At 38.2% G+C, this 13,212-nt stretch overlaps 1 protein-coding gene across 1 annotated transcript in view; it reads left to right on the top strand.

The window, feature by feature from the left end:
• The window catches only part of DNAH3 (dynein axonemal heavy chain 3), a 49,051-nt gene that overhangs the window by 21,529 nt on the left and 14,310 nt on the right, over positions 1-13,212 (top strand). Inside the window, exons 30-46 of the mRNA XM_005522938.3 lie at positions 977-1,153; positions 2,191-2,282; positions 2,694-2,913; positions 3,737-3,871; positions 4,215-4,326; positions 4,883-5,124; positions 5,714-5,814; positions 5,893-5,998; positions 7,035-7,164; positions 7,368-7,604; positions 7,990-8,093; positions 9,077-9,371; positions 9,821-10,000; positions 11,022-11,145; positions 11,237-11,393; positions 11,839-11,982; positions 12,507-13,173. Of these exons, the coding sequence (XP_005522995.2) occupies positions 977-1,153; positions 2,191-2,282; positions 2,694-2,913; positions 3,737-3,871; positions 4,215-4,326; positions 4,883-5,124; positions 5,714-5,814; positions 5,893-5,998; positions 7,035-7,164; positions 7,368-7,604; positions 7,990-8,093; positions 9,077-9,371; positions 9,821-10,000; positions 11,022-11,145; positions 11,237-11,393; positions 11,839-11,982; positions 12,507-13,173 (3,223 nt within the window). The remainder of the gene's footprint in view (positions 1-976; positions 1,154-2,190; positions 2,283-2,693; positions 2,914-3,736; positions 3,872-4,214; positions 4,327-4,882; positions 5,125-5,713; positions 5,815-5,892; positions 5,999-7,034; positions 7,165-7,367; positions 7,605-7,989; positions 8,094-9,076; positions 9,372-9,820; positions 10,001-11,021; positions 11,146-11,236; positions 11,394-11,838; positions 11,983-12,506; positions 13,174-13,212) is intronic.

Raw genomic sequence — 13,212 nt, 5'->3', positions numbered from 1 at the left:
CAGACATAGGCACTCAGCTGCCTTCTCTAGAAGTACGTGCCTTCCTGTGCTGTGTTGAGGACGTGTTGTGTTCTGGGTCAATTTAGCTGCAAAAAAAATGTTCCTTTACAGTTTTTTTTCTTGTGTCACTCATTTGTTGGGAAAGAAATGTTCTTGTATTCTCCTTGAGAAATCAATCTACAGCTGTGGAGTTGCATGTGTCTATGTTCAGCACAGGACAGACAAATGCCAGTGGAAGGATTTGTGTAATGACTAGAGCTGAGTGTCACTAACTGAGTGACCTGATTATCAAGCTGTGTAAACAGACACATCTAATTCTCCCCTTGATCTTACTCTGGTCTTTTTGGTTTTGTTTAATTTGGTCACTAATGACTTTGGATAAGTTTCATTGTTACTTTGATAAAATTTTATTTCAGTACATACTAGTAAATGTGGAAATTTAATGAAATTCTATTTTGTATGTATTAGTATCTTTAACTCCTTATTTTTTCCATTTTTCTGCTGTAGCTTGTTTTCTTGTGAATACAAACATTAGCATTTCTTTTCCAATATTCTGTTTATACTTTAAAACAATCAATAGGTAAACAATACCTATTGTTTACCCTCAATTTTGGCCATTGAGTGAATCAGTTTTTCTGGAGAGCCTAAACTCTTTCTGTGTCTGAGTTGAAGGGAAAGTGCTTTTAGAGGCCTCCAGAGGGAGTTCCTGTCCAACTAACTTAGATGTCTACGTTCAGACACACGGTATTTCCCTGAGGAGGCTTTTAGAAGCCTCTGTTGATCAGTCTCTGTTGGCTGAGTAAAGAACACTGGCACTGACTTTCAGGGGATCTTTTCAATAGGCAGCTAATGCAAAGGCTCAGGGTGATTTTTCCCTAGAGGAACACAAATACAGCCATCAAAACATGTAAACAAAACCATTTTATATTGGTTCTCCAAGTGTCTTATGTTTTCCAATCTGTTCTGTCTGTATTAGGTTGAGGTATTATCTGTAGTTGCCCAGCAAATACTCAGCATCCAGCAAGCTATAATTCGCAAACTCAAAACATTCATCTTTGAAGGGACGGAGATCTCTCTTAATCCCACATGTGCTGTATTTATTACTATGAATCCTGGCTATGCTGGAAGGGCAGAGTTGCCTGATAATCTGAAGGTAAGTCTGAAATCCTGCTTTCTTGGAAAAATTAACCTGAATTTGCAGGTTCTAGTCTATAGTAATAAAAAAGTCATCAGTGAAATAATAAACTGATATGTAATGGTTGCTTAAGGGAGAAAAACGCAATCACTCTGAACATTCCCTCTCTTGCTTCTTCTGCTGACCATGACCCCATATGCTCTGGAATATCCCTGGGTCAGCTGTCCTGGCTGTGTCCCCTCCCAGCTCCTTGTGTACCTATTCTCCTGGCTGGTGTGTGGGGTGAGGAGCAGAAAAGTCCTTGACTCTGTGTGAACCCTGCTCAGCAATAACTAAAACATCCCTGAATTATCAACACTTCCAGCACAAATCCAAAACACAGCTCAGGCCAGCTCCTGTGAAACAATTTAAGTCTACCCCAGCCAAAACCAGCACAACTGATAATCTATTCAAGTGTATCCTGCTGTGCTTTTCGTGAAGCTTTAGTAAATAGTTAAGGTTGTACAAAATGCACAGAAGAAAGGTCTCAGTCTAATCATATTGATAGCAGTTTACAGCATTAACTGTGCTCTGTCTAATTGAAAATTCTCTGGGTTTACAATGGCTTGGTGATCCAAATCCCAATTTAAGTTTATTATAACTTTGAGACACTTCTGTAACTTCAGTAGAAGTTACAGAAGACTGATAAGGTCCTGGTTCTTTTTCTAACATTGCCACAATTCTTTGCATGATCTTTTACAAGGCATTAGCCACACCATGTGCTAGTTTGTCTGTTATGAAAATCAGATGAATGTCACTTCCCCTTTTCTCTATTCATAGTTCTTTAGAATTGACTCTTTCTAAGCATTTGTTACTGCAGTGCTTAGCACAGACCTCTTGAACCTCTTGATTAAATGAAAATAGAATAGAATTCTAAAGAAGTCTCATAGATTTCAGATGATTCATGAATTCTTTGCGTTCGTGAATTTATGGAGAGGTGCTACTCTTACAAAATAGGTACAATTTACTACAATATTCCCTAGTCAAATGCTGGCATCTTACTTTTTTCCTTACAGGCACTGTTCAGAACAGTTGCCATGATGGTCCCAGATTATGCCTTGATTGGGGAAATTTCACTTTATTCAATGGGATTTCTGGACTCTAAGAGGTAAGACATGCTGAATTTTTTACCTTTGTCGAGTGTGATATACCTCATTCCTCTATAAGGCATATATGTGTGTGTGAGGTATATATGGACAGCTGTCTGTGTTTTGTTTCTCTAGAAAGTACTTTTTCCTGCTTTCTTATCAATCCTCACTTACCACCCCATGTTGCCAGATGTGCACTTCTACACAGAATCATTTAGAAAATGTACCAAAATATCAAACAGAATTCCTAGATGATGCACACATTCTCTAGTACGGCATAATCTACAGTCTTGCTTCCCAGGTGTCTTGGGCCATCTTGTCAGCTGCTGTGTCTTAGAATCACTGCAGATACTTTGTATATACAGGAAAGTAAATTATTTTCCTTGCATGCTGAGATATTTTCACTATACATAATATTTTACTATCCACAGTCTTGCCCAGAAAATTGTTGCCACTTACCGTTTGTGCTCAGAGCAGTTGTCATCTCAGCACCACTATGATTACGGAATGCGTGCGGTGAAATCTGTCCTGACAGCAGCAGGGAACCTAAAACTGAAGTACCCAACTGAAAATGAAAGCGTGTTGTTGCTTCGGGCTTTGCTGGATGTTAATTTGGCCAAGTTCTTGTCCCAGGATGTGCCACTGTTTCAGGTAAGGTATCAGACCAGTGTGTTTGAGGTTTTCTGACGATGAGATCCATTGTAAGAACTCAGAGAAACAGGTCATTATCTTAATTTAGAACAGTTTGATCTAGATGATGCCACAGTGTACAGTTATTTCAGTCCATGGATCTGGAGGAACTCTTTGGCTCCGTTAGGATTATTTTGAAAAGCAAACTTTCAGTGGTGCTTTGAAGTTATTCTACAAAACGTTTTAGACGGTATCTTGTGAAAAATCATCTTGTGCTGTTTCATTAGTGGAAATCATTCTTTGAAGTTTGTATTCTGGCTTTGTGCTCCAAAAGAGATGTGGATAATTAAGTTAAGGTCAATTAGAAATTTGAGTTCAGAATAAAAATGGCAAAGTTTTTTGTTTTTCTGTTTGCATGCTGCTTTAATAGAAAATAAAGACCATGTTAAGCTACAAAGCAATCAATATTGAAGACTAAAAGCTAGGATACAAGCACAGCCAGAGTCACTGTTCTGAAATTTTGGAACACATACCCTTCTATTTAATCACTGAAATTCTTTCAACTCCTTTCACATCATTTTGTGTAATCCTGATGGGGGCAAATTTGCAAAGGTTAAGCTTCTTTTTAAAATAGCAGTGTGTTTATGAGAACTGCAGGCACAGATTTCTATTTCATGTATATAGAATACTTCCATGGCTATGGTTTGCCTAAAAGTTAGTTTTGTCCAGCTGAGGACATTTGGTTTTAAGCTCCTGTTATCTGTGTGAATATTGTTTTACTTGGGAATTTTCTCTTCTTGTAGCCTCTGTTTAAATAGTGTTCTATTCTGTCTTTCCTTAACAGGGTATCATATCTGACCTGTTTCCTGGAGTGGTTCTTCCTACACCAGACTATGACCTATTTATCAAGGCACTAACTGAAAATATTGAAAAATTGAATCTTCAACCAGTGCCATGGTTCATTGGAAAAATTATTCAGGTTTATTTTCACATACTTCTGGGGAAGAAAAGCACAAGAGCAGAAACACTCTTCATTTACTGTCTGTGTCATGATGAATAGCTAGTAGTGTCCTTACCAATTAATGGACTATTAAAAATGTCATGATTTTAATGAGTAAAAATCATGGAATAAAAGCCTGCTTTGGTCATAGTGATTTTGTAATTCAGACAGTCTGTGAAGGAGCTAATGTGTGTAGCCAGCAGAGAGCAGAGATTTGGTTGTGTCACATCTGAATGCAGGAGAGTGACTGCTATTTTCATTCACATAACATGTAACACTTGCTTTTGTGCCATGTTAAGGAGTGGCTCTCCTTCACTGGCAGGTGTACGAGATGATGCTGGTGCGCCATGGTTTCATGATTGTGGGAGATCCTATGAGTGGGAAGACCAGTTCATACAAAGTGCTGGCTGGAGCCCTGGCTGATTTGTGTGCAGGTAACATTGTTCAGCCACAAGCTTCTCATTAAATGAAATCAATTCTATGACTGTTATTTTTCCTTTGCTGAGATATGCCCAGGTTGTTAATTGTCTTTATATTCTTCTTTCTTGACTGTAGAATTTCTATTAATTGAGTTGTTTTTGTCTGGTATGTTTGTCTGATAGTATTTTTGTCTACATCTACTGGAACAGGAAGCCATGCTAATAGCTATGTTTATGCTTTTCTGAATTTTGTTAGGCATTTTATTTGTGTATAATACTCTTGAAACAATTAGCTCTGATAGGATATTGTAAGTAGCTTCCATAAATACATGAAATCTATGCTGCTCTGCTTTTTCTTTTTTTCATTGTTTTTTTACAGCAGACTTCTTCCTTGCCTTGTACAAGTAAGGGAATTTCTTATTTATTGCTACCTAGATGCCAAATATTTGGGGTTTTTTTGCTTTGAGCTAGAGTAGCTCAAGATCAGGATCCTCAGGCATCATCTTGTTCAGCTGTTGAATAAAACTAACCTATAAAATTCTCAAACTCATGTATTTGCCTTTTTACTCAGCGAATGCCATGGATGAATTTGCTGTTGAATACAAAGTTATTAATCCCAAAGCCATTACTATGGGGCAGTTGTATGGCAGTTTTGATCCTGTAAGTCATGAGTGGTCTGATGGAATTCTTGCGAAGGCCTTCAGGGAACAAGCATCTTCTACCACAGACGATCGCAAGTGGATTATTTTTGATGGCCCTGTGGATGCAGTTTGGATAGAGAACATGAACACTGTGCTGGATGATAATAAAAAGGTAGCCTAATATTTGCCTGTAGCCTTGTCCTTGAATAAACATACTTAATTTTAGTTGTAGCAATATTGTTACTACATTAGTCAAAGGAGGTGTGAAATTCAGGAAAGGCTGATGTGCCTAAAAGCACTGTTTTATTTCCCCAGTTGTATGAGTGGGTTTAGATGGTATTAGATAATATTAACCCATTACTTCTCCCTAGAAGCCTTGTGTTGCTCCTTCTTTTTTGAAATGATGTTGAACATTGAGACTTTTTTATTGACCCTTTTAGGAAGATGAAATGCATGGACTCAGTTCTGTGACTGAAAACTGAACTTGCTTAAAATATTGAGAATAAATAAATTTTAAAAAAGCTGAAGGTCATAACTCCTTTTTCTTGCAGAGTTATTTAAATTTCTGTGTCTCTGCAAGCTTTACAGTAAGACAGGGAAAAGTTGAGACAAGGTCATAAAGTATCATGTATTGGAAGGATACAAATGAATTAGGAGTGACACTTAGTGAAATGTTCAGTGATTTTATGACAGACATTGCTTTGACTGTATGATCAGCACTGACATGACTAGACCATGTTTATGTGATGCTCTTCTTCCAGTTATGCTTAATGAGTGGTGAAATAATTCAGATGAGCTCAAAAATGAGTTTAATCTTTGAGCCGGCGGACTTAGAGCAGGCATCTCCAGCAACTGTCAGCAGGTAATGTGAGAGCATTCAAGCTTGAACTGCCCCACCTTGCACATGTATTCCTCTACCATAGGTGTTTGATCTTCCCAGGTGTGGTATGATCTATATGGACCCACAACAATTAGGCTGGAAGCCACTGAAGGATTCCTACATAAAAACTCTGCCTCCAAACCTGCAGGAAGAACACGTAGAGCTGGTACGAGACTTCATTTTTGCACATGTCTAATTTAAGATTAATTTAAGTTAATCTAAGGTTAACTACAAGGTGACATTCACAGTTTGCCCACTTGAAGGCAGGCATGCAGAATCAAAACTTTTTTATTATTACCATTACAGTTTAGTCTTCAAAGTCTTTTTCACCTCATTGCTTGTGTGTGCTGTGTATTGTACTGTTTTCTGTAGATGCAAATAAAAATAGGTGTTGATGAGAATCAGCTTTTAATGAAAATTTAAAATCCCTATTATTGGGCATTAAAATCTAGTAACATAATTGGAATGATATTAAGATTGGAGCTGTAGAAAACTTACACGATTTGAGAAGACTCCCTTTGAGTTTTTGCAGGAAATTAGAATCAAATTCCAAAGAAGTACCAAGACTAGAAGAGCTCTTTCTTTATAGTTTTCTTAGTTCATCAGAGTAAAGCAATTATTCCTTAACCAACAGATAGCCTGACCTTTTAATGCATCTCCTTGAGTACTAGTCCCTGGGAAGAGGGTAGGTCATGTTTCGGTCCTGTTGTCCAGTTTGAGATGCCACCAGCCATGGTGAGTATTTACCCACATGCTGTGGCACTCCTGCAGGTACCAGTCAGCCCCAGCATGCTGGAATTCCTGCTGGGGCGCAGTATCTGGGCTGGGCCCTCTGTAGGGACCCTCTTTTTAAGTGAGGATGAAACCCTTACCTTTGTTTCTGTTGGAATAATTTTGTTGTTGCCTAAGCAAGATAGGAGTCTTTCTAGGCTGAGCTTCTCTGCTCTGCTGTCTGGATTAGTAACTGGGTAACAGAATTCCCACTGAAAACTTCTCTGTGCTAAAAGCAACTTGTTTTCACCATCAGAGAGTGATGGTGTGACTGTAAACATTTCAGTACTGCCTCACGGGCCCTTTCCTGATCCCTCTGCCAAGCTGGACAGTTTCTGATGCCTTACGTTTGACTGAGGGTAAATTGAGGAACAGTGGGGAATGTGGAGAGTCCTGCATTGTCACATAGCTGTTTCCTTTTCTCCTGGTAGGTCAATAACTTATTTATGTGGCTAGTTGAGCCCTGTTTGGATTTTATTGACCATCATTGCAAAGTCATTGTAAAAACATCCTCTATTCACCTGAGTTACAGCTTGATGAAACTCTATTCTTCTCTCCTTGGTAAGTACCCTAAGCTGCCTGGTTTTTATTTCAGTTTTTCTTTTTTTTTCCTGCCATGTCCCAGGACAAAATGTAGGTTATAAGATGCAAGGAAAAACCAAAGGAATTCCTTAATGTTGAGAATACTTTTGCAAAAACACATTTTGAATTGGGATTTATGGTTGTTACTGGCATTTAACTAAAATTCAAAATATGTGTTTTAGACGAAATAAAGGAATCCAATGAAGAGGACAGTGAAACCATGTCTCCTCATCAAATCACCTCATGGCTGCAGGCCCTTTTCCTTTTTGCTTTGGTGTGGACAATTGGAGGGATCATCGATGCAGACAGCAGAAGAAAATTTGATTCATTTTATCGCAACTTGCTCAATGGAATGAATGAGGAAAACCCACGCCCTAAAAATGTGAAGCTTAACAAAAACAATATCTTCCCAGAAAAAGGTGCTTCTTCATAACTGTGCCTGCTTGGCTCTTTATAAAGCAGTAAGAAAGCTTGGCACTTAGTGTGCCTGGCAGATGTTGAGTCTGCAGCAGAGCCACCATCTGCCAAGCCTTGGGCTGCACAGTTGGGTGCCCTTTCCTGGCTCTTTTAACCAGGAGTAGCATATGCCTCCTGTTGTACTCAAACACTGTGGCTGAATCTGACCTAAAATAATATGGTGATGATAATGGCAGTGGGGGGTGTGCCTGGGGGGTGGGGGTGTATTTTGTGTACTAGAAAGCTTCCATTATTTCACAGTTTTGGAAATCTCACACTGAAATTGCTGAAGTTTATTTTTATCATTTAATCAGTGGGTTTTCCTGTGTTGTGTTTTTCAATTAACAGGGAGTGTTTATGACTTCTATTTTAACAAGCATGGCCATGGGCAGTGGAACACGTGGACAGACTACATCACAAAGGAAGAGCAAGTTATCGCCCCAGGGGCTAAGGTGCACACTGGTATCTTTATTATGGAAAATAATTATTTGACTAAATAATTAGGAGGTATAAATAACTATATTAGGCTGTTTGATGACTGCTTTGCAACATTTCATTAGTCCCTGTGAGCTCACTTTCATGCTTTTGTCTCAATTCTAGTACCACTAGCTCTCAAGTTCAGCACTGCAGGTGCACATGGAGCCCTGAGGTTGCCTGGTGGTTAAAATTTGGGTTCTGCTTTGTTCTCTAACAGCATTTGATATTGGGAAAACCATGGTGGGAAAAAGCCGAAGCCTGAATTTCCGTACCTTCATTTCTGCTTTCAGGGGTTGATCACTTGATATTGGAGTATGAATTAGAGAAAGCAAGCAAAAAGACTTACTTTGGGATGTGGGGAGCAGTACTGAGAGTGCTGGATCCCTTCCATTGCCAAATAACAGCACTCAGATTTTGATGGCAGCTGTGAACTGAATGGAAGAGAAGCGCAAGAGATCTGCAGACGAAATTTCAATATAACTTAAAGTTTTTCAACTTTTTATTCCACTGTAGTTGCAATTGTCTTGTCTATTAAGTACATGAGAGATGTAAGATTACATTTCATTCTGCTGCTGAAAATATCTCGATATCAAATCCACAGCTGCTAACTAAAGTAAAAAATGAGGAAGAGAAAAAAATTTCCTTACCAGTGTTCCTTTCTCTTTGCCCAGTAACAGAGCTTGGCCATACTGATCTCTGTAGTCCTCCAGACTTTATATAATGTCTGTGAACCATAATACAGGTAATACTGGTTGTGCTATTGACTGTTTAAGCCCTGAACAAGAAGTGGAGCCATAGTATTTACTAGAACCTTGTTATAGCTTAGGTTTTCAGACAATAGAAATCTTTTTAAATGCATTTGTGCTACAGGATTCCTGTAGTTGCTTGCAAATATTCATGTTGATTAAGGTATTAGATGTTTGATTTTCATGCTTTATTTTACTTTCCTGTGTAACAGGTATCTGAGCTGATCATTCCAACAATGGAAACTGCCAGACAAATGTTTTTTCTTAAAACGTATGTGGAGCATAATGTCCCTTTGCTTTTTGTGGGTCCCACTGGCACTGGAAAAACAGCTATAACAAACAACTTTCTACTAAAACTTCCAAAGGAAAAATACATCCCAAGTTTCATCAACTTCTCTGCAAGAACCTCTGCTAACCAGACCCAGGATATTATTATGTCTAAGCTGGACAGAAGAAGAAAAGGATTATTTGGACCTCCAGCAGGGAAAGAAGCTATAATTTTTGTGGGTAAGACATATTTTTTTAATTTTTTAAAAATAATTTCTGTTCTGGCTTTAGGCAAAGAGACTAGTAAATTTGGATTGCCTCAGAGCTTTTTTCAGGCATTCAGAGAATTCTAGAATCTCCTGAGTTGGAAGGAACCCACAGGGATCACCAAAGGATTAGCATTGCTCTTGTAGAGAGATCTAAGTGGTGGTTGTCTTCAAAATAGTTCTTAGAGTTGCAATGGGACATGGCATGAAATAAAACAAAATCACCAGCCACACTAAGTTAATCCATCACCCCTAATTATGCCTGTGAGGTGTAATGGTATTTGATTTTGGTTAGTTCAATGGGAAGCAGGAATAACAACACATAGTCTTTTTCTACCTCTAGTTCAGTTATTTTTCCTTCTTAGAAGAAAACTGAATTCCTAAACACTGAGGATTTTTATTCAATGTTTGTGTTCTCCACAGATGACCTAAATATGCCTGAAAAGGAAGTGTATGGAGCTCAGCCAGCTATTGAGCTTCTCAGGCAATGGATTGATCATGGGCACTGGTATGACAGGAAAGATGCATCCCACATCAGTATCATAGATGTCCTGCTTGTCACAGCTATGGGTCCCCCTGGGGGAGGCAGGAATGACATTACAGGTAGGAAATACATTACTGTGGCAGGTGGTTATCTAGCTGACTGAAGTTAAGGGGTGGGTTCAGGTTTGCTGATGGCAAATTCTACATTTATCTGTGACTGGTGTATCTACAGGTGCATTCACTGAGTGGGTCATTCCAAGTACAGGTCTGTTATGTTCAAGTTCAGATCTATACCTTTACCAGAGGCAGTTTAATCAATATCAGAAAATGTGTTTAGTGTTGATTAAATTGTGTCAAAATTTATTCTAAAATTAGCAATGGAGTATATTTCAGTTTTCTGTTCTTGGAAAAGGGAGGGAATACATCTGCTTGCCATGTCTCTGGCAAGTCTTTTCTGAAGTTGTATCTCCTGCTGCTAAGGTAGGCTGCCTGCATTTATTTACAAGAATGTTACCTGCAAGTCCATGATTCCTGTCACAGCACCATAAAGGAGGCTGTATTTTCTAATGAAAAAATTATGTAACTAAAAGCCCTAATGTAGCTGCAGCTACATTATTATAGACTATATACAGCTGCATTGTTATAAGGCACTTCATGCTGCTTTGCTTCTTATAAACACTGTGATACAGAAATGACTGTATGTGTTCTGAAGAGGCTTTATGAAAATAACCCTTCTGATATAGCTAAATTTCTAAAATATACTCATGTATAGACTGATTCTTTTTTCAGTGAAAGCAAATAATAAGATACTTGACTTTGTAAAGTTTTTACTGTGTCATATAATCAAGAAGGCTGAGGTGAGCTGAAATTTTAAATTGGGTAATAGTGGCCTTTTAATGGAGATTCATGTTTTACATATTCAAAACAGTTGTTTTAAGTTAAATACTGATAGAAAATGTAAAACAGTTTATATTTCTTTTGCTTCACTGCTTGGGAAAAAATTTGCCAGAAACAAAATAATGAAGCTGGTGCCAGCTTCAAATGTTCTTTTAGTGACAGGCAAATGTAGAAGATGCTAGCTGAAAGGTGGAAAAATATTTGAAGATTCAAATCTCTCTGCATCATTCCCTGTGTCTTATAGGACGCTTCATACGGCACTTGAATATTGTCTCTATCTGTTCTTTCAATGATGACATTTTAAGCAAGATTTTTACTGCAGTTACTGACTGGCACTTTGGCAAAGGCTTTGATGCTTCATTTTTGAGGTAATGGGATCTATTTCCTGTAGCACCTTTGTTGTCTTTTCCCTGTGATTTATCTGCAGAAGTTAAAATTGTGTTTCATTTCCTTCTTAAGGCTGGGTAAGATGATGGTCCAAGCGACATCGGTGCTTTATAAATTGGCAGTGGATAATTTTCTTCCAACTCCTTCAAAATCCCACTATGTCTTTAATCTGCGGGATTTTTCCAGGGTTATTAAAGGAGTTCTGCTCTGTCCACACACTCATTTGCAAGTAAGTTGTAGTTTAATTATGTTGATGTAGGAGAGAGCAGTGAAAAAATTAAATTATTTTTATAATACATGAACTGTGATTTCAATAGATTTACAGGGTTTAAGATCAGAATAGTCCCTGAATTCCTTGTTATGTGTTTTCTGTCTGTCTCTGAGGGAGAGAGCTGTCATTTTGTTAATACAATTTGATTTGATATAGTAGAGAAAAATGCTTTGACACGAGAGTCCCAGTTTGTGCTGGCAGGAAGGACAAGATGGTAACTAGGTGAGGAATCCAGTTAAGTTAGCAGATGCTGGGCCATGTGCTGAATGGCTTGGGATCGAAAGATTCCCACTGAGTTTAGTACAAGGTATAGCAGGGTCCAGATGGACATTTCTAACCTTTTCTTTTTGAATAAATTGTGCCTGAGCTATATTTACCTATTTTTTTGTATTTACATTTTCAGGATGGAGATAAACTGATCAGACTTTGGGTTCATGAGGTTTACAGAGTTTTCTATGATCGCTTGGTTGATGAGGATGACAAGAATGTTTTCTTTCAGATGGTACAAGAGACAACATTAAATAGCTTCAAACAGAACTTTAATAAGGTATTTTTGGGTAATGTGCTGGGACCAAGGTGATGCATTTTCAGAAATACTTAAACATCGAGATTAAGTCATTATTGGAGACATTTTGCAATATTTTGACCAGTGAATTTAAAAAATATGGATAATCTTCTGTTCAGCATTGAGTATTCATATCAGAATGATTCAGAACTTCTGAGGGATTCTGTATTGATACAAAGGACCAACTGGAATGGAATAAATGTCTTGCACAGCATTTATCTGTACTTTTACCCAAGATAATTATTTGGATGATCCAATGAGTGTAGTGGGTACCTTTCTGAGAAGCCTTTTTAGAACTAGTCCTATATTTGACAGCAGTATCTCTCTGTGAGGTGTGCATATGTAGAAACCTGCAGTATTATTTTCCAGACCAAGGCTGAAACCAGAACAGTGAAAAACAGTGCTTTCTGCAGTACTAATGCTATGTAGATAAGGATTATTACGATGTTAAGGAAAATAATCCTCTAATAGCTAGAATTATCTGTTGATTCTTGTCTTTTTCCTAGGTACTGAGTCATCTTTCACCTACTGGAATAGTCACTGATGATAGTATTCGTGGCCTGTTCTTTGGAGACTATTTAAAGCCAAGCAGTTCTGTCAAAATTTATGATGAAATCACAGACTTAAAGCAGCTGACAAGTGTGATGGAATTCTATCTTGAGGAATACAACAATATCAGCAAGGCCCCCATGTCCCTGGTCATGTTCCAGTTTGCTATTGAGCACATCTCAAGGATATGCAGGGTACTGAAACAGGATAATGGACACCTGCTGTTGGTGGGCGTTGGTGGGAGCGGCCGGCAAAGCGCGACCAAGCTTGCCACCTTCATGAATTCCTTTGAGCTCTTCCAGATAGAAATTACCAAGTCCTATGGCATCAGTGAATGGAAAGATGATATTAAACAAGTCATGCTGAAAACAGGTGTTGGTAACAACAATATGTCCTTTTTGTTCTGCGATAATCAAATAAAGGATGAATCATTTGTAGAAGATATCAACATGCTTTTAAATACTGGGGATGTGCCTAATATCTTTGCAGCAGATGAGAAAGCTGAAATTGTTGAGAAAATGCAAAGTGCAGCAAGGATGGAGAACAGGAAGATTGAAGCCACGCCCCTTGCTATGTACAGTTATTTTATTGAAAGGGTGAAGAAAAATTTGCATATTGTCTTAGGTCTGTATACAATGCATTATTTCTTAGAATGTTTTTATT

Source organism: Pseudopodoces humilis, chromosome 18, assembly GCF_049639895.1.
Source record: "Pseudopodoces humilis isolate 2021_Gansu_Grassland_sample_001 chromosome 18, ASM4963989v1, whole genome shotgun sequence".
Taxonomy (NCBI): domain Eukaryota; kingdom Metazoa; phylum Chordata; class Aves; order Passeriformes; family Paridae; genus Pseudopodoces; species Pseudopodoces humilis.
Note: the sequence above shows the minus strand (reverse complement) of the source record. Positions and strands in the feature narration are given on the sequence as shown.